General features: G+C 42.9%; 1 protein-coding gene and 1 long non-coding RNA gene across 10 annotated transcripts; one reads left to right on the forward strand and one right to left on the reverse strand.

Moving 5' to 3' along the window:
* Positions 1-18,988, reverse strand: LOC128947071 (scaffold attachment factor B1-like). 9 transcript variants are annotated; one of them, XM_054291176.1, is made up of 23 exons: positions 18,678-18,988; positions 17,434-17,521; positions 16,590-16,654; positions 16,225-16,503; positions 15,023-15,085; positions 14,250-14,277; positions 12,797-13,301; positions 12,239-12,285; positions 11,728-11,828; positions 10,765-10,914; positions 10,567-10,667; positions 9,968-10,104; positions 9,345-9,433; positions 8,747-8,883; positions 7,634-7,927; positions 6,793-6,930; positions 5,622-5,661; positions 3,224-3,336; positions 2,409-2,521; positions 2,145-2,211; positions 698-735; positions 497-610; positions 1-464 (listed from the first exon to the last, which is right to left on the reverse strand). In XM_054291176.1, the coding sequence occupies exons 1-23, from the start codon at positions 18,870-18,872 to the stop codon at positions 280-282; spliced, it is 3,087 nt and encodes a 1,028-aa protein (XP_054147151.1). In that variant the 5' UTR covers positions 18,873-18,988; the 3' UTR covers positions 1-279. The 9 variants fall into 9 exon arrangements, 7 of the variants coding, with proteins under 7 accessions (XP_054147151.1, XP_054147155.1, XP_054147154.1 ...); XM_054291180.1 differs by having other exon boundaries at positions 1-431; positions 484-610; XM_054291179.1 differs by having other exon boundaries at positions 694-735.
* Positions 12,321-12,607, forward strand: LOC128947099 (uncharacterized). The gene is made up of 2 exons (XR_008484022.1): positions 12,321-12,514; positions 12,570-12,607. It is a non-coding gene; the product is annotated as an uncharacterized LOC128947099 (long non-coding RNA).
* Positions 18,989-19,132: the final 144 nt, after the last annotated feature.

The following is a 19,132-nucleotide window of genomic DNA, read 5'->3' on the forward strand; positions in this document are numbered from 1 at the left end:
ACCAGTAGCCATAAACCAATTTTATTATTTCTGAAAAATGGAATGTTTCACTTACAGAAACTTAAAAGCGATGTCTGACCAACACCACGTTCATTACAAACAAACAAACAAAAAATAAAACCAAACCAAACCAACCCCAAACCAAAGTTGACACAGGATTTGGCTACAGCGCAGCAGCAGTCTGGCATGTTTAGAATCACAACCTCAAGGTGACCCTGGGTTAACAAAACTCCCAGCCACGGTCAGGTGGCATTAAACCCCCCCGGGGCACGGGAGGCGTCAGTAGCGGCGGCTGAAGCGCGGCTCACCCAGCCTGGGGCTCCTCTGGGCGCCTGCAAACGCCCCGGGCACAGCCTGGCCCTGCACGGCCGGGCCCTGGCCCCCGGAGAAAGCTCCGCGCCTGCAACGACAGCGGGGCAGCGCTGAGCAGACTGACAGACAGACTGACAGACACACAGAGAGAGCTCCCTGCCAGGGCATCACTGGACAGACACACAGACAGACAGACACACAGACAGACACACAGACACACAGACAGACAGAGGCTCTCGGAGAAAGCTCCGCGCCTGCAACGACAGCAGGGCAGCACTGAACAGACTGACAGACAGAGCTCCCTGCCAGGGCATCACACACCTCTGAACAGACAGACTGACAGAGCTCCCTGCCAGGGCATCACTGAACAGACAGACAGACAGACAGACAGACAGACAAAGGCTCCTGGAGAAAGCTCCGCGCCTGCAACGACAGCAGGGGCAGCGCTGAGCAGACAGACACACACACAGACGGACAGACACAGCTCCCTGCTGGGGCAGCACACACCTCTGAACAGACAGACAGACAGAGCTCCCTGCCAGGGCAGCACTGAACAGACAGACAGACAGACACAGTTCCCTGCCAGGACATCACACACCTCTGAACAGACAGACAGACAGACAGAGCTCACTGCCAGGGCAGCACTGAACAGACAGACAGACAGACAGCTCCCTGCCAGGGCATCACACACCTGGGAACAGACAGAGACACAGCTCGCTGCCAGGGCATCACTGAACAGACAGACACACAGACAGACAGACAGAGCTCCCTGCCAGGGCGCTCCTGGGGAGCTGAGAAAGCTCAGAGAAAATGAGAAATCTTATCTTGGTGCACATGTGGAATGGGTTATGGAGATTTTTTTCAGCAAAGGGTGATTTCTTAATTGGATGCTCGATGGTGTTTGGATGGACTGACCATTTAGCTCAAAGTTGTATGGACACATTGGACACATGTGGAATGGATTATGGAGATTTGTTTAGCAAAGATGATGAAGAAATCAGAGGGTGATTAAGAAAAGGGTGTTAAGAAATCACCCTTTGCTAAACAAATCTCCTTAACTGGACTCTGGTGATGGTATTTGGAGGGTGTTCCTGGGAAGCTGTGAGAAAGCTCAGGGAAAATGAGAATATTCTTATCTTGCTGCATCTGTTGTTGTGCACATATGGAATGTGTTAAGAAATCACCCTTTGCTAAATAAATCCCCTTAACCCATTCCACATGTGCACAACAACAGGTGCAGCAAATGAAGGTAAGAATTGTTCCTCATTTTCTCTGAGCTTTCTCACGGATCCCCAGGAACACCCTCCAAACACCATCCCCAGTGTCCAGTTAAGGAGATTTGTTTAGCAAAGGGTGATTTCTTAACTGGACTCTGGGGATGGTGTTTGGAGGGTTTTCCTGAGAAAGCTCAGAGAAAATGAGAAACAATTTTTATCACTTGCTGCACATATGTTGTGCATATGTGGAATTGGTTAAGGAGATTTGTTGAGCAAAAAGTGATTTCTTAATTGGATTCTGGATGGTGTTTGGAGGGATTGACCAATTAGGTCAAAGCTGTGTTGCACTGTGTGGCAAGGGTGATGGGTTTTTCTGAAGAGAATTTAGTATTAGTACAATAAAGTGATTGATCAGATTTCTATAATCATGGAGAGAAACTTGTGACCTTTTTGACTTTTTAAGCAGACAAAGAATAATTTAGTCACTCCATCAACAGGGGGCACATTCCTACACTCTGAAAGGTGTTTCTTTAATTTGTTGGGGTTTTTTCCCCCTTGCTTATACAGATCAAAGTATTATAAAAGCATTATAAACATTCTGATAGAAGTTCTTACCCTGATGTCCCTCCTCGAGTCATCCCATGGCCTGGTCCTGACTGACCAGGCATGCTTCTATCACCACCTAATTCAAAAGGAGAAAAAAAAGGGAAAAAAAAAAAGAAAAAAGAAAAAGACAAGTTTTTGTGTTTCCCTAATACAAATGTCACCTTGTTCCCAGAATTTCATTTGATTTCTCAGTAATTCAACTACCACTAGAAGGTTCAGCAGCAGTAATTCACAGAAAAGAACCACAATCACACTGGTAAGCAGCAAGTGTACCTTGCCATCTCTCATGATCCCGTCCCATCACTCCTCCATCCACATTTCCCTGCCATGTACGATCTTGATGCCCCTCTAACTTTCGACCATGATCTCCCCAGTCACGTCCATCTCTTAAAAAAATAAAAGAACATCTTCTAGGTATGTCCCCTACCCACTGAGCAGCACAGGGTAAAGCCAAACACCATACCCCATGCCAAAGTGTGTTAAATGGTTAATCAAGCTAGAGCTGTAGCCACCCAACCACTCAAAGAGAAACAATGACAGACACTTGCTGAACAGCATCCTTCACACAACAAAACTGGGCTTTTTTCATCCAGAGACATCATGGATATTGCAATGGACTGAAATACTCAGGAATGGATCAATTCATTGGCTGCCACTCCTCTGTCTGAAAGTCATGCAGCTGGAATTCACTGCCCAGCTTGATTCACTGGTTTAAAGAGAAACCACTGCAATTCAGGTGAGTCCAAGTTCTCTACCCCCACCACTGCAGAGACTTCTCACTCAATTTCCTTTAAAACCTGACCACTGGTCATGAATGAGAGTTGTGTAGCCCTTACTGTAGAAACAGAGCGAATCTCATCTGTAGAAATGAAAGTTATTTACAGGAGAAGCACAGTCAGGAGCTGAGCTAACTGAGCAGCTCTTTACTCACTACAGAGCTTCACATGGCAATTCCCTGCTCCTGCAGATGCTCAAAGATCTGGAGAGAGGATTTACACTTGTCAAGCTCCTTCTGCTGTCACCCTCCAAAGGCTCACTGAGGAGATGTGAAGAACCCCAATCACTTCCCTGCTGTGGGAGGCACTAACCGGGTCTGTGGGGGGATCCCTCTTCCCTCACTCATCCTCCTGTCGGAGCCGTAGCCCCCCCAGCTGTCCCGGGAGTGCCGCTCGGGGCCCCCGTGCCGCTCGTCGGGGTAGTGCTGCAAGGCAAGCAGGACACGGTCACAAACACCAACACAGGCTTTCTGCTAGTGTAAGAGCCTAAGTGAGGCATGTGGGACTCTAGGTGGCTCTTCAAAATGCATGCAAGACATCACAGAAGTCCAGGGTTGTGGTTGACAGAGCTGTGCCTGCAGCTGTCAGCCCCAGCTGCAGCCAGGCCTGGAGACCCGCATTCCTCATTAAGGCTCTTTTTGATGGCACCGCACGTTGGGCGCCACTGTAAGAGCCTAAATGAGAGATGTGGGACTCCAGGGGCTCTTCAAAATGCAGTTTATTGTATCCAAGATGTTACAGCAATGCAGGACTGTGGGTGACAGAGCTGTGCCCACATCTGTCAGCTCCAGCTGCAGGCAGGCCTGGAGTCCCACATCCCTCATTCAGGCTCTTGCTAATGGTGCCCCACATTGGGCGCCACTGTAAGAGCCTAAATCAGAGATGTGGGACTCCAGGCAGCTCTCCAACATGCAGTTTATTACATATAAGACATTACAGGGTCATGGGTGACAGAGCCTGTGCCTACAGCTGTCAGCTCCAGCTGCAGCCATGCCTGGAGATCCACATCCCTCATTCAGGCTCTTACTGATGGTGCCTCACGTTGGGTGCCACTGTTGAAGCCTAAATGAGGGATGTGGGACTCCAGGCAGCTCTTCAAAATGCAGTTTATTATACGGGTCATGGGTGACAGAGCTTGTGCCTACAGCTGTCAGCTCCAGCTGCAGCCAGGCCTGCAGACCTGCATTCCTCATTCAGGCTCTTACTAATCCTTCTTATTAATGGCACCCCATTTGGGTGCCACTGTAAGAGCCTAAATGAGAGATATGGGACTCCAGGCAGCTCTTCAAAATGCAGTTTAATACATCCAAGACATCACAGCAGTCCAGGATTGTGGGTGGCAGAACCTGTGCCTACATCTGTCAGCTCCAGCTGCAGGCAGGCCTGGTGTCCCACATCCCTCATTCGACCTCTTACTAATGGTGCCACACGTTGGGCACCACTCTAAGAGCTGAAATGAGGGATGTGGGACTCCAGGCAGCTCTCCAAAATGCAGTTTATTGTATCTAAGATGTTCCAGCAGTCCAGGGTTGTGGGCAACAGAGCTGTGCCTACAGCTGTCAGCCCCAGGCAGGCCTGGAGACCCTTTGGTTTTGGTTATATTGCATTCTATACTTTTCTTTGCTGAGCATCTTAATACAGTAGAACCAATCTATACCTTAACTTTTATTTATAGCTTATCATAATGACTATAATTACCATATTCATGTTACTATTCTCCAAGCACTAAAAGTCAGTACATTACAGTTTAAGCTAGAAGTTGATTTTCAGTTTTCTTGCAGTGGATAAGTCTGAGAGTTTTTTTCTACTTGCAACTTTGCTGACTTGTTTGCCTGTGCTATCTTCCTGCTTGGTAAAAACATCTTTGAGGTGGGTTTATTCTTTGCTCTAAGCCATAAAATCCTCTTCTACCTAACACACCCTTTGCCTCCTTGGTTATCCAGTAAGACTGGCTCAGCAATTCTTTTCTTCTATATCAAAACTTGCTTCCATCTCTATTCCTTCATCAGACTCTACATTTAAAAATCTTTCTGCTAAGTATATGTATCTGTGAGATCTACTTGTCAAACTTTCATCCTTCCCAACATTCTAGGATTACAAAAATTTGGCTTTTTGGTAAAAAATTTATAGCTGTCTCATTTTTTCAAGGTTCTGCTGTAGGGCATGGCTCACTCCAGGTGTTTATTTTTCCCTGGTGGGAGAGGTCCTTTTTGTTTGCTAAGGTTTTTTAAGGTTTATGTTCTTGGCTTCAGGTTTTAAATTTTTATATTGAATATCTGCTCACTTCCTACCTCTCTTCAGAAATGAAAGGTTTTGAATCCCATTGTGGCATTGATTTTCACACCTGTCCTTTTACAGCCTTGTTTCATTTAGATAAATGTAAGAGAAGGCATCCACTGCAAGCTAAATAAGTACAGCAGCTCTCTCTTAACACCTAGATGGTCAATCAAAAAGCTTTTACTGCCACACATCAGCCTGAAAAGATGCTCCCATCACTCAGAGGTTTCCCCTTGCCTGTATCTCAGGCTACCACCCCAGCAAGCAGGTGACCTAATAATTTATTTTATGCTCATTAGCACACAAAATTAGTTCTGCTTAAGTATCTCAGCTGAAAGGATTGTGTTTGTGTTGTGTGCACACTGTGTCCTTTCTGCTCTGGGGCCAGCTTGTTTTGGTTTTTAACTGAAGCAGTAATTTGGTTGTAACATACCTGCCCATCTCGATCTGGAATTCCCCTTGCACAGTCTCTCCTGGAAAAAAAATGAAAAGTTTCAGTTAAATCAACACTGTTATTCTAATACCAGGGTCTGCATGAAACAACACATGAAAAGTTAATCTTCATTAGGCTGTAAATCTGGATGCTAATGTTCAGTGGCAAGATAACTCAAAAGAGTTTTTATTTCATAGCATAAAAAGAGATCAAACTAACACCTATCACTGTAATATGGGTAAAAACCACACCACTGAGGATGGCCAGGTACTCAGTGACACCAAGGGAGAACACTGAGTGAATCTGCCAGTGTCAGAAAGGAGTTACAAGCAAAAACAAACAGCACAGTTTTCACCAGAGATCCCTTGAGAGCAAACAGAAATCGCAATGGCACCATGCAGAAAATATTTTCCATTCTGTGATGCCAAAAACCTGCATTAGCCAGGCTGTAAAGATGAAAATAGGGAAAGTTTTAAAGCAAAAGGAAAGAGCTAAATCTTCATACAGCAGACCTCCATAGACTTTGGAGAAGCTGTTGTATTTCCATCAGCATCATAGCAGACTACATTAAGACTTGGCTTATAATCTTTATGCAGCCTCTTTCTACATCCCTTGTAGCCACATTTCTTTTCACAGAGAAAAGCAAGACACAAGTCTTCCTAAGACTATTTCTGAGATTCACATTCTCTGAACCTCAGAGAAAGAAAAACCAATTCTAATCTTATTTGCTGTGCCTGTGTTGTGCCAAAGTACAATGCAATATGCAGACTGTTTAGCCAAAGTGATGGTGGTTTGGTTCCTTGGCCTGTCAGGGCCAGGTGTGTGTGTGTGTCGGGGCTGGGGGCTGACAGTCACCAAAATCTGGGCAGTTGAGTGCTTGGCAGATCCAGTTTAGATGTAATGTAAGAGAATAATATAGTATAATAAAGTAATTAATTAGCCTTCTGATAAGATGGAGTCCTCCTCATCACTCCTCCCTGCCACATGGATCGCCTTCTTTCCATAGTCCCTAACCCACGGAAACAAAGGATTGCAAGCACGTGTGAAATCAGACACGAGAAATGCACAGGAGTGATTCCTTTTACTCTGCTGACACCAAATCAAGCCACAACAAGGCACCAAATTTCCCTGAAGGCACAGGAAGGAGAAGAAGAGGCAGTGCCTTGCCCACCTGTCCAAGCAGTGCTCCTGGTAGCGGCCGCGGTCGCGGTGGTCGAAGTCGTGGAAGCGATCCTGGCGGCCGAAGTCTGAGTGGTAGCGGTCATCCAGCGCCAGGCGCTTGGCCTCGGGCCAGTAGGGGTCATCCCTCCTGCACACAGGGCTCACATCAGCAGCAGCCCCAGAAACACCTCCCCTTTCCTGCTCTCTCAAACCTCATCCAACCCAGGAATTAAAAATCTATGTGTGTTAAGCAGGATTCGCATTTCAGTTTCAGAGAAAATTTGGTTTGCAAAAAATAGCTTAATTTCAGTATGTGGTGATGTGAGAAGAGAATGAGTATCTTTTCCCTTACCATTTACAGCTGATACAAACAACTCTACTATTCTATTAACTCTAATTATACTACTCTACTACTACTACTCCATTAGCACAACTCTACTATTCTATTAACCCTATTATTATGACTTTACTACTACTACTCTTATTATTACAGCTCTACTACTCTATTAATTCTATTATTACTACTCTACTACTACTCCTCCTCTATTATTACAACTCCATTACTCTATTATTACTATTCTACTCTCTATTACTCAAAGAAGTAACAACTCTATGTTGTTACTACTCTTGGTCATCCCTCTTTGGGAAAGAAGAGTAGACCCAAACAAGGCTTACAAGTGGACAAGTGTGATATTTGCTCTTCTTCAAATTGTTATTAGTGCTAGAAGCAGCACCTAGAGTCTTTCAGCTGTGAGCTCCCATGACTGCTTTATCCAGAGTGCTCCCCATTCCCACAGGCTCCCAAGGGGATGTGGCTGAGGAGTTTGGAGTCCCACTGCCCTGCTCCTCACCTGCTGTCAGGATCATAAGGCCTCCTCATGGCAGATCTCCGCTCCTGCTCGTAGCGCAGCTGCTCCTGCTGCCGCCGCAGCTCCTCCCTCTCCCTCTGGATTCTCTCCTGCTCCCTCCTCCTCTCCTGCTCTATGTGCATCCTCTCCCTCTCCAGCCTCTCCCTCTCCAGGCGCTCTCTGTCCAGGCGCTGCCGTTGGAATTCCAGCCGCTCCCGCTCCCTCTGCAGCCTCTGTCTCTCATCGCGCTCGTGGATGGCTGCGAGGCGCTGCTCCCGGTCTCGCCTCTCTCTCTCTCTGATTTAAAAGAGATATTTAGTTTTTAATTGAGATTCTTCAGTCCAAGCTTTACTGCTTCTTTGTTTTTGGTTGTGTTTCTTGTTTGGTTTTGCCTTTTTTTTTTTTTAAGAAGTTTCTATGTTCTCCCCCTTCTTGCCAATTAAGTAACAGCTTAGGGGAAAATAAAAAACTCCATAAAAATGACAGATGCAAAGGTGAAAAATTCTGCATAAGTAACATAGTATCTACTCTTAGATACTAATAGTAGATAGTAGTACTATCTACTTAAGTAGATAGTCAGGTCTGAAAAAGCTTTCAGAGAGTATAGCAAGTCCTAAGACAGAAATCTGATGTACAAAAAGTATTTACAAGCTTCTGGGGAAAAACCAAGGAAATTCAAATCTAGTCAAGTGGAGGACAAAGCCTGAAAGCACCTATCTTAAGTATCTATTTAAGATATCTACTTAAGTAGATAGTCAGGTCTGAAAAAGCTTTCAGAGAGTACAGCAAGTCCTAAGACAGAAATCTGATCTACAACAAATATTTAAAAGCTTCTGGGGAAAAAAATCAAGAAAATTCAAATCCAGTCAAGTGGAAGACAAAGCCTGAAAGCACCCATGGAAGTCTGATGAGAACATTGATTTCAGCAGTAAAATCCTCCATCACTTGGCATTATGTCTGTTCTAGCAGTAATTAGTATGAAATCAATCTGAGATATCACTGCTGGAGGGTCAGCACAGTACTGCTTTGAACAAAAACACAGAGAGGTAAGGGAGTTAAAGGTACAGGTAAGAGGTAAAAAATGCCATTTAAAGGTCAGAGGTGCTGGGAACTCACCGGCGCCTCTCCGTCTCCCTGATTTCTCTCTCCCTCTGCCTCTGCCGTTCCCGCTCTCGCTGCTCCTTGATTTTATCAAAGGATAAAATATCCTGCTTTTCCTTGCTCTCCGATTTGCGGTCCTGGCTCTTTGTGCTCTGTGATGAATCAGAACAAGGCATGAGCAGAACACAGTGCATTTCCTAGGCAAACACCTACACTATGTCAAGCTGAACAAAACAGGCTGCCATGCCTTCCCCAGAGGTAAAAAACAACAGTGGAATTCCAGGGAAAAGTACCCCAAATTTGAGCAGAACTTCTAAATATTACAAATAAATACTAGAGGAACACAACCCGACTTGCACAATAACATCCCATACTCAGGGAAACACATCATCCTAACACCATTTCCATACTGCAACTCCACTTCTTCCACTAGGTCAGCCGTAGAAAAGTATAAAACAGGTGAAACAGAAGCATTTCCCCACTGCCACATCATTAAAATCCTGATGCTTTTCCAAAAGTATAATTGTACCAAATTGTACCCCTTCATCTCTGAGCACATAAATCTATTTGACACCTATTTTTACACAAAAGGTTCTCTGGAAGTTGGCCTTACCCTTTCTTTTGATGCAGAAGTTTTCACACTAATAACTGGCTCTCCTTTAGATTTATCCATTACCACTGTCCTCTCTGTTCCTCGACTTGCTAGAAAACAAAACAGAGCCAAAAATAAATGGTACAAAAGACATTCAACAATTCTTTCAAGATTCAAAACTGTGAAGATAATAAATAGTAAAAAGTTATTTTAATGAGGTCTTTAATAACTTATGGAACTTATTCATGATTTAAATAGCTTGCCAAGATTTGGCTAACATGAGGATGGGAGTAGTAAATTTATCACAAAATTACAGCAGTATTTTCTGGCAGGGATAACAGCTAAAAGAACACAAATTTAACTTAATTCTTCTGTCCACAAAATACATCTTTAATCACAGCTTAAAAAAAAAAGCTCAAAAAAGTACAAAAACCACACATAGTGTCAGGTCTAAACCCAGTGACAATTCCGTAAGAATTATGGAAACCGTTTTAAGTTATTAGAAATTGAAGTAAAAATTTTCAAGGTGTTTTCTGATGTTTGTGCCAGTTTTACTAAGCAAGCTCCTTTTTACTGAATTATCAATCACATCTAATAATGTACAAGTATCCTTGAAAACATTTCTGAAAGACAGCCGGCATCACCTGATTTGCTCGCCCTGGATCTATCAGAAGATCCAGTCTTTTGTTCATCCTTTTCTTTTCCTTCTTTTTCATCTTTTTCTGACTTCTTAGCATCCTCTTTTTTGTCAATCTTCTCCTCCTTCTTAATACCAACAGATCTACAAAAAGCAGGAAAGCAAAATGCCTCTTTCAAAAGCAACAAACCACTTGAAAAACCAATGTTGGAAGTATCACTCACAAACCACACAGTCAGTCTACCAGAAAGACAAAATCCTAGAAATATTTGTCAATTAGAAGAAGAGTCCAAGACAGAGTCAGATCAGAGGACAAACGACTGGTAAAAATAATGGTTTTTATCTATAAATAATTTGATTTAGTATCTCCTAATATAGCTAACAAGTTTTTATACTGACACTAAAGAGCTTTTTATTTCTGAACAGAGAACCAGTTAAGATGCCCTTACTACTGTAAAACATCAACTTTCCAAGCATTATTCCTACTTCAAATGCAGGATAAAACATTAAACCAAGACTTATTACAGCTACTGTTCAACTTGGTCACCTGGTTATATTTGAAATAAGTGGTCTTTAAGTATCATAAAACACAAAACAACACTTTACTTCTCAGATTTGGACTCTGCAGAATGGTGCCTGTCTTTTTCCTTCCTTGTTTCACCTTCCTTTTTGTCAGAAGGCTTTTTTCCTGCTGGTTCATTTTTTGCCTAGAAATTCAGCCAGAAAGAATTCCATAGTCAGAGACAGAGATTAAAACTGCATGATTTTATTTTCTTACAATGTCATGAAATAGCTGCCACTTACCTTTTCCACAGAAATCATTTTACCATGCAGCTCTGTTCTGTGGAGGTGATTAATGCACTTGGTGGCCTCCTCAGATGTTGACATTGTCACAAAGCCATAGCAGCGAGCGCCAGGGCTGCGAGCGTTTGTCACCACTTTTGCACCAACCACCTTTGGGAAAAACCAAAATATTCTGTGTTTGCAGGTCTGTCACTAAATAAATTCTAACTTAATGATCATTTCATAGAACAGTTTGGATGGGAAAGGACTTTTAAAAGCCATTTAGTTCAATCAATGCCCCCTTCAATAATGCAGCTCAGAAAATTCATCTTCAAGTTGCTGAGCAGGGCAGTAGCTTAAGGCAGATTTATACAAAGAAGGGAGAGTGAGATTGTAAAAAACAATATAAAATTGAATAAAAATTACTACCACTTTCCCTTTCCTTATAGGACATCTGTACCCACAGATAACAATCTCTGACAGGCAGTGGCAGTTAGTGAGTGACAAACATTTAATATTACATTCAGAAAAGTATTTGGGAGAAGGGGACGTGGTCACACAGAGTTCCCTTCCACAACTTCTGCTCTTGTATGCCAGCAGGCACTGCAAAACAAGTGGGAGCCTGTCCTCAAAGACTGGGTTTCTCCAGAGAATACCCCTTGAAATGGAATATTTTAAAACAGCATTAATTCCTGGATACTCAATTAGACTATTACATGATGATCTACCACTCTCTCCTGTCAAGAATTGCCTCATTCTCACAGGTATCTGCACAGATATTCTCTGCAAATTCCATCTCTGCTCCCACCCCTCCATTGCAATCTTCTTTATTGAACTGTGCTGCTTTCAGATATGGAGTTTCAAAAGAACACAAAGTTAAGAACTCAGCCTGCCCTGTACTCATGGGGGAAAATAAGAGTGAAATTTAAGGTCAGCATTTTAAACTGACAGAATGGTTTGTTCATTTATACATCCACTACATACCTTTCCATACTTGCTGAAAAGGTTCTTCAAATCTGTAGCTCTAGTAGAGGAGGAAAGTCCACTAACCCACAAATTTCTGCCAGAACCACTCCCCACACGGCCTGGGGTACAAAAAACATAAAAGACCATGTGAAACACAAATGCAGCAGTGCAAAATTCAGAGTCCTAACTCCTCCACAATTTTCCTTCATAAAACTCTCCATAGTAAATGTACATTTGAACAGCCTAAGAGTTTGTAGCTACAGATTTTCTTCCTGCACTTCAATTACTTTAAGGAGAATTACAAAGTATCAAATGTTAACTCACAAAAAAAAACTTATTTAAAACAAATCTCAACTCTGTTTGTTAATAATGTTACAGAAGTTACAAAGAACTGATATTTTAGTTATATTTTGAAGGACTATGATACAACTGCATTGAGGGTTCACTGAATTAACAGTCCTCTTTTTTATTCCAGATCATTTGAAAATAAAAAACCCAAAAAATCTTGCATCCTCAAACATGCACCTACCTTTCTCATCTTTTGTGACTGCCTTTGTATCTTTGTCTTCAACAGGGCTAAAGACAAAACACCACATTACTCAAGAGATCATATACAAAAAGACCATTAATTCTAGACAGCACAACTAAAACTGGATACCTACCAGTAAATTAGTTCCAAAATAAACACTATTACTGGCAATTTTCTAGAAGAGTGACAGGAAATAGGGATTTGTACCCCTAAACGGACAATTCTGTTTCCCACTTCTTCCTGGCCACACCAGCACATTAGATGACAGAAATAAGAGTAATTTGGGGAAAACAACCTTTCAAACCAGCACATTAGATGACAGAAATAAGAGTAATTTGGGGAAAACAACCTTTGAAGGTTGAGGAAGGACAAGAAATCAAACCCACTGTTCTTTAGGAAAAAAAAATATATCTACACATGGAGAAATAAAAGAGACCTTTAGGAATAGGCTACAATTTCATCAGTCTCGGAGGCCAATTGAAGGAAACAGCTTATTCGCATCACTTAAGGACCAATGATAAAAGATAGCATCTGGTCTAGAACGGAGAAAAAACAAACCTCTTTTTCTGATCACCGCCCTCACTGGCTGAGGACTCTTTAGTGGCAGGGGAAGATTCCTCTGAATTAGCTTTGTCTTCTGCTCTCTTGCCATCTTCTTTGCTATCTCTGGCTTCGGCACCTGCGCCTTTCACCGCTGCCTCCCCACTAGAGGCTTCCAGGCCTTGGGAGCGTTTGCTACTCTGATCGCTTAGGGTCTCTACCACTACACCTTCAGAGTCCGGGGCCTCTTCCTCGGGGCTCTGTTCACTTGTCTCCCCTTTTGCTACCACTAAACGCTTTGCTTCCTTCCTTGCCAAAGCTTGGGCCGATTTGCTGTCCAAAGCTAAAGCATCTTCCTCCAGCTGAGCGGCAGCGAGAGCGTCCTCTTCCTCAGCCAGCCTCTTGCCTGGCCCCGCGTTACTGGCTTCCTGCGCACGCGGCCGCTCCGCTTCGGGAGGTTGTTCTTCGTTAAGTAGCTCAGATTTACAAGTTTCCCCCAAAATGTCGAGTATTTTCTCATTTTCTACGGATTTAACAGGAATAGAACGGCACAAGATTTAATCACCAGGGAAATACAGCAAATCACAAATGTGGAACTGGCATGGCTGCCACACTAACACCAAGAGAACTGCTAAGCTACACAGAGATTGGAAAACCCTAGTGTACACAGTGTTACGCCTACCACGCTAACTGCTCTCTCACACCCTGCCAAATCAGCCCTAGCACCTCAACAGCCAAGAAAAATGCCCCCACAGATTTAACAAAAAACTTCAGGCTCAGCCTTCATATTCTTCAGCAAATCGTTCAGCTCTGTTTCTTCTCTAGTTAGCTTCCAGAGTCCGAGATGCTTAACTGAACGTATCAAGGCACTGAGAGTTCAATTTTTCCAAATTTCTGTTGAGTTCTTTTAGCAGAGACAGTCCAACATGAGAACTGGGCATCTTCTGATGGTTCTGAGTGTGCATGCAGTCCAGACAGTGAGTGGGATCTGTAGCAAATTCCTGATGGCAGCGTGCTCCTTCTTCTGAAGTCCAGTCACTCCTGAATTTCTGTTCTGCACCAGAGCTTTGCACTGCCTACACTCCTGTATTTATATTTATTCACAGAACCACTGTACAGTGTGATATCACAAGATCTGTTTTCAGAACCTTTACATCTTTAAGGCTCATTCCTTAACTTCACTCTGCAGTAACAGTTCTAGGGAACCATTTCATGGCATTAAACAAGTTTTCCAAGGGTGGTTATTCACAGATCTGGTGATATGACTGGGTTTCCAATCTCTATGACCCTGCATGACCTGGACTTTCCACCATAATAACGTACACTACAGTAATGCATTAAAAAAAAGAACCAAAAAAAACCAAACAGGGACGCAAAAAGCCTAAATGAAGAATGAAACTGTTTAAATACCCAGGAATTTTTTTTTCATTAAAAAAATAAATCCAAGTAACCACATAAAAACAAACAGTACCTGGCTCCAAAGGTAACTCTTCAAGTTCCTGTAGTGAAAAAGATTTTAAAAAGGAGAAATATCATTATTTCATAAGCAAGATGCAATTCTGAATGACATTTTTTATCAACCCATTACAGGAGAGTATTTAGTGAAAGCATTACTATAATTGAGCCTATTTCAGCTTTGAAAACATTGAAATTTAAATAAATTTCTCAGAAGAAAAATTTAAGATGAGTTTTTAACATCCTCAAACTTTATGAAGTCTGTGAAAACTTTAAAACCTCTCAAATTCAGCCACCTGTTGAACACATGGTACACATTCACATGGATAAATAAATCAATAAATGTAAGCAGCACAGAGGAAAGATTATCTTCATGTTACCCTTCTCTACCCTGTGTGTTTTGAAGTCTCCTTTCTGAAAACAGCATCAACAGAAACACCAGCTTCACCTGGAGCTGGTGCTCTTAACCTACCAGGAGTGATCTGGAAACAAGGGCAGCATTTCAGGAATAGACAGTTCCAGCTTTCTTCTCACCCTGGGATATGTACATTTTTAATGGAAGTTAAACACAAAGGAAGGCATTGAGCTGGTATTTACATCAGATAAAAGCACATATATGATCTGATGAAGAAATCTTTGTTTCTATGAATAAATCCAAAGGCATTAATTCCCATTCTTTGCAGAGGAAGAATGCATCCACTATACACACACAGTTTCACCATACAGTATTATATAGTGCATTATTTTATGCTTTTTTTTGTTTGTAAAGAAAAACTGGCTACCATTTACCTTTATTATGGTTAAATCTGATGAAGAAGCATCTAAACTGTTCCCAACATCTTCAAACTCTACCTTTAAAAAATAAACAGGAGACAGCTTGTTATTTATAAAGGAATATTGTGAGTGAAACCTGAGTGAGAAAATGAAGATTTGTATTTGCACTGACAGCTCTTACCCAGCACCCAAAACAACCAATAATGGTAAAAACTGAGTGATAACCCCCACTAATTAAATAAAACATCTCATTATCTCCTAACTATGATGGTGATGGTCAGCTCACAAAAATCTTTTAAGCATAGGGATTCCAACAGCAAAATCTGATTTTTATCCCTGTTATTTAAAGCCAACAACAAAGAGCCAAAAATTCTACAGGACTTGGTAATTATTTCCTTCACTGATGGGAGCTGACCTGGCTTCAAGACATTTACTCACTCAAAAATAACCCCTTTTATTCTGAGTATTTCCATTTGATTTGTGTAGGACAAGGATGTGCCTGGGGATAGGAGGCCAAGCTTATTTGTGCAGCTTTAGAAAAAAAATACATAAATTTAGAATCTCACAGTCAATGTGGACACACAACAAAGAGCAATACTCCCCCATTAAATGGGGCAGAAAGAACTTTTTTTAAATGCTGTTGTACATTTCAGGAGATAAAGCACTTGATTTATCTCAAGGGGATAGGGATTATCCTCTAGCCCAGTGTCAACAGCCAGATAAACACAGAAAGTCAACATAATAACATTTTCAGCAACTGAATAACTGCAAGACCCAATCTTAGCAGAAAAATAACATTAAATATAATTTCCTGGATGGTGCTGTTGAGTTGAGAAGAAAATAAGCTACACTATTTGTATGCCTCACATGTTCTCTAAAATAAAAATATGAAAATAGGAATAATATATACATTATAATTAATAGGGTGAAGCAGAGTTCAAAGCATGATTAAAAACAAATGCTCTGTAAACTGTTATTAATACAATCACATGTGTACCAACAACATTTAAGTATTTTAAAAATTAAGACATGTATTTCTACAAATATATAAAAAGAAAAGCAATGACCATAAGGACCACTACAGCTCCAAATTTTCCCAAGTACTCTTTAGCTCTTTTCCCAAGTACTCTTTTAGCTTTAGCATTTTGCTATTTAACCCAGAAATATATAAATTTAAAAAAGAAAACCCTGATTCCACACACATAAGAGATGCATACCATCACTATTGGTATTTCTCTTGGTTCTTCTTTAATTTCTGAAAATTGTGGGGATGCCTCCAAGTTACCTACAGCAAACTCTGTAGGCTGATCTGGAAATTCTTTCATTTCTGCATCAGCATTTTCTTTGCTATCAGACAGTGAGTCAAGAATGTTATGGGCACTGTAATCATCTCCACAATCTACTGCATTGCCATTGTCAATCTCAGCTTCATCTAACACACTGATATCCATCATGTCAATGTCCTGCAAGGTGTCCAAACTTGCTTCAATATCATCCTGTGAAAAGAAAAAAAGGACATTGTCACAGTCAGAGTGACTTGACAGCCACCTGCCAGCATCCCCTCCAGAGGCAGCCCCTGTACCTGTCCATCTCCAGAATCCTCCTCCAGGCCATTGTCCTCCACTCCTTCTTCATCTGCTCTACGTCCTAACAACAACATCAGCATTAGAATGAGAGCAGAAATTATAATTGTACCCCTCAAGCTTTGCTTTTTTATCAGAGTTGGTGTTTCCTTCAGTTTTTGCCCTGTTTGTGAGCACCCACTAAGTGACAAACAAGTCACAGTCCAGCAGCTGGCAGCAGCTCAAGCTCTGTGACCTCCCCACAACATTGGGCTCAGCTCAGATTGCAGCAGTTTATTACCTCAACATTTATGAGAAGAAAAATAAACCAACCAAACAAAACACAGCATAAAATACTGAAATAACCCCACTTTACCTGTGGGTTTCACTGCAATGCTCTGCCCACCAGCTGGATGGGAATTATCCCAATTAATGAATTACTGAAATTACTGAAAACACCACACCAGATTCAGCACCAATGAGCAACTCCTCAAACTCAGAGCTGAGCAGCTGTTTGACCTTTTATGCATTTTATTTTCCTCAAAAACTACAAGCACATTACAACTCAAAAAAGCCAAGAAGAATATTTCATCTGTTTCCATCCCCACATTAAAGGTGCTGTAACAGACATCAGGTGTTTTTCTGAGACTTGGAAATCAATATGATTTAAAAGATCTCTTTCACCCAGAGTTGTGACATTCAAGATTTCACATTTTAGCCTGCATTTTAGCAATTGCACCATCACTCCAAATCAGAGGTAATGATAAAAATAAAACAAATTAGCTAGCAAAACAGTCGAGTCTCAACTCACCAATTTACATTTCACGTAAACCAAATCTAGTAATAAAAAGTCTCTCTAACTACCTTTGTTGGTTCTTCTTGGAGTTTTCTTCATGATATTTTCTGAAACCACTGGAATTTCATCAGGATTCCCTCCTTCCTCCTCAATAGCCTAATAGGGGCAAAAGAGAAAGATATAAAAATAGACATTAAAAATTTCATTTGTACATTTTTGTTGAGTTTGAGAGCTGCACACCAGAGGCTGAAAAATTCCAAACCATGAATCAGCAACTTGGATACACAAACAAAAAACCACCAGAGCAAAGCAACAAGCAGGGAGAAGGCAGTGACATGTTGGTGTAAGGTTATGGGAAAACTGTCAGCAAAAAAAGGCCAATCCTACACCATTTGGAATTGTTTATCATCAATCTTACAGATGAAACTGTAAATTGCAGGTGTTTCTGTATTTGTGACCATGAGGAGAATTGTGTCAAGTGCAGAGCAAGCAACTGCAGCATAAGCTCCATGGAAAGCCTCTATAATTATATTTCAGTTATATGTAAACTATAATTATATTGAACTATATGTTGCTTCAAAATATTAAATATACGTGCCGCTTTACACGTGGCTTACTTGAGTTGCTGATAACTCTTAAAGTTCTTAAAAATACTTTCTGATGAGAAACAGATTATTAAGCAGCTTGTTTTAAGATAGACTAGCTAAAATAGAAAAAGAGCTGTTGTTTTTGAATAGAAGTACGAGTTTGGGGGTGATAGATGTGTATAAATGCGATTTACATGTCCAAGATCTTGAAAGTGAACAGCATTTGGAACTGATCACAGACACACGGGTTTTTTTGACAGGGTAAAAACCTCGGCTCTGAGACACAGCAAGGAGATCAGAGAAGGGATTCCTCATGGGATTAACACACTCAGCGGTGTGATGAGGATACAGTGAAAGGGCTACCAGCTAAACTGCCAGAAAAACGCAGCAAAAATCCCGACAGACAGCGCACAGAACCGTAAATCCAGCAGCTCAGAGAACAGCAGAACCCTGTGGTGCACGAAGCTGGAAATACCCGGGCCGTGCGCTGGGATCGGAGCGGGCTCGGTGACACTCGGTGACAGCAGCAGCGGTCACAGGGTGAGCCCGGGCCGGCCCAGCCCCGCCGGGCCCCGGGCGCTCGCACCGATCCCCTCAGGGCGCCGAGCGCTCGCACCGATCCCCTCACGGCCCCGAACGCTCTTTGGCGCCATTTTCCTCAGCGGTGCCGCCGGGCCGGGGTCGCAGCCGCTCCACGCACCCCGAGGCAGCCCCACCGCCCTCACCTTCCTCAGGCGCTCCATGAGGACGCTCTTGTTGCCGCCGCTGTCCAGGTTGCGCTGCCTGAGCTCGGCCCGCAGGTCGATCACGCGCAGCTCGCTCAGCGGCCGCCGCCGGCTTTCCGACTCCGAACCGGGGACGCCAGGCCCAGTCAGGGACGCAGCCTCCGCCAGTCCGGCCGGTGAGTGACTCTCCGCCATGGGCCGCGGCTTGGACTCGTTCGTGCGGGGCGAGGCGGGGAGAAGGCGAGGCGGGAGAGCCGCAGCCGCCGCCGCAGCACAAAATGGAGGAGACCCGGGGCGCAGGGGAGAGCGAGGGGGCGGGAAAGGGAGGGAATCGCAGCGCGCATGCGCGCCAGGGCCCGGGCGGGCCGCGCTCGCCGCGGCGCCGCCAACTCCGGAGCGGCGATGACGTCACGCGGCCGGCCGGCCCCCAGTTTCTCTCCCGCGCATGCGCGAGA

This window comes from Melozone crissalis, unplaced genomic scaffold (assembly GCF_028551555.1).
Source record: "Melozone crissalis strain CALT ecotype California unplaced genomic scaffold, PUWL_Pcris_2 ptg000088l_1, whole genome shotgun sequence".
In the NCBI taxonomy this organism is placed as follows: domain Eukaryota; kingdom Metazoa; phylum Chordata; class Aves; order Passeriformes; family Passerellidae; genus Melozone; species Melozone crissalis.

What these genes read in the sequence shown, in the direction of transcription:
- LOC128947071 (XM_054291174.1), bottom strand. Translation starts at nt 18,872, where the DNA reads ATGGCGGAGAGTCACTCACCGGCCGGACTGGCGGAGGCTGCGTCCCTG. An exon ending in GGCGGTGATCAGAAAAAGAG is followed by an intron (nt 12,286 to 12,796) that starts GTTTGTTTTTTC and finishes TTTTGTCTTTAG; the next exon opens with CCCTGTTGAAGACAAAGATA. An exon ending in GTCTGTCTGTCTGTCTGTCT is followed by an intron (nt 611 to 689) that starts GTCTGTCTGTTC and finishes CCTGGCAGGGAG; the next exon opens with CTCTGTCTGTCAGTCTGTTC.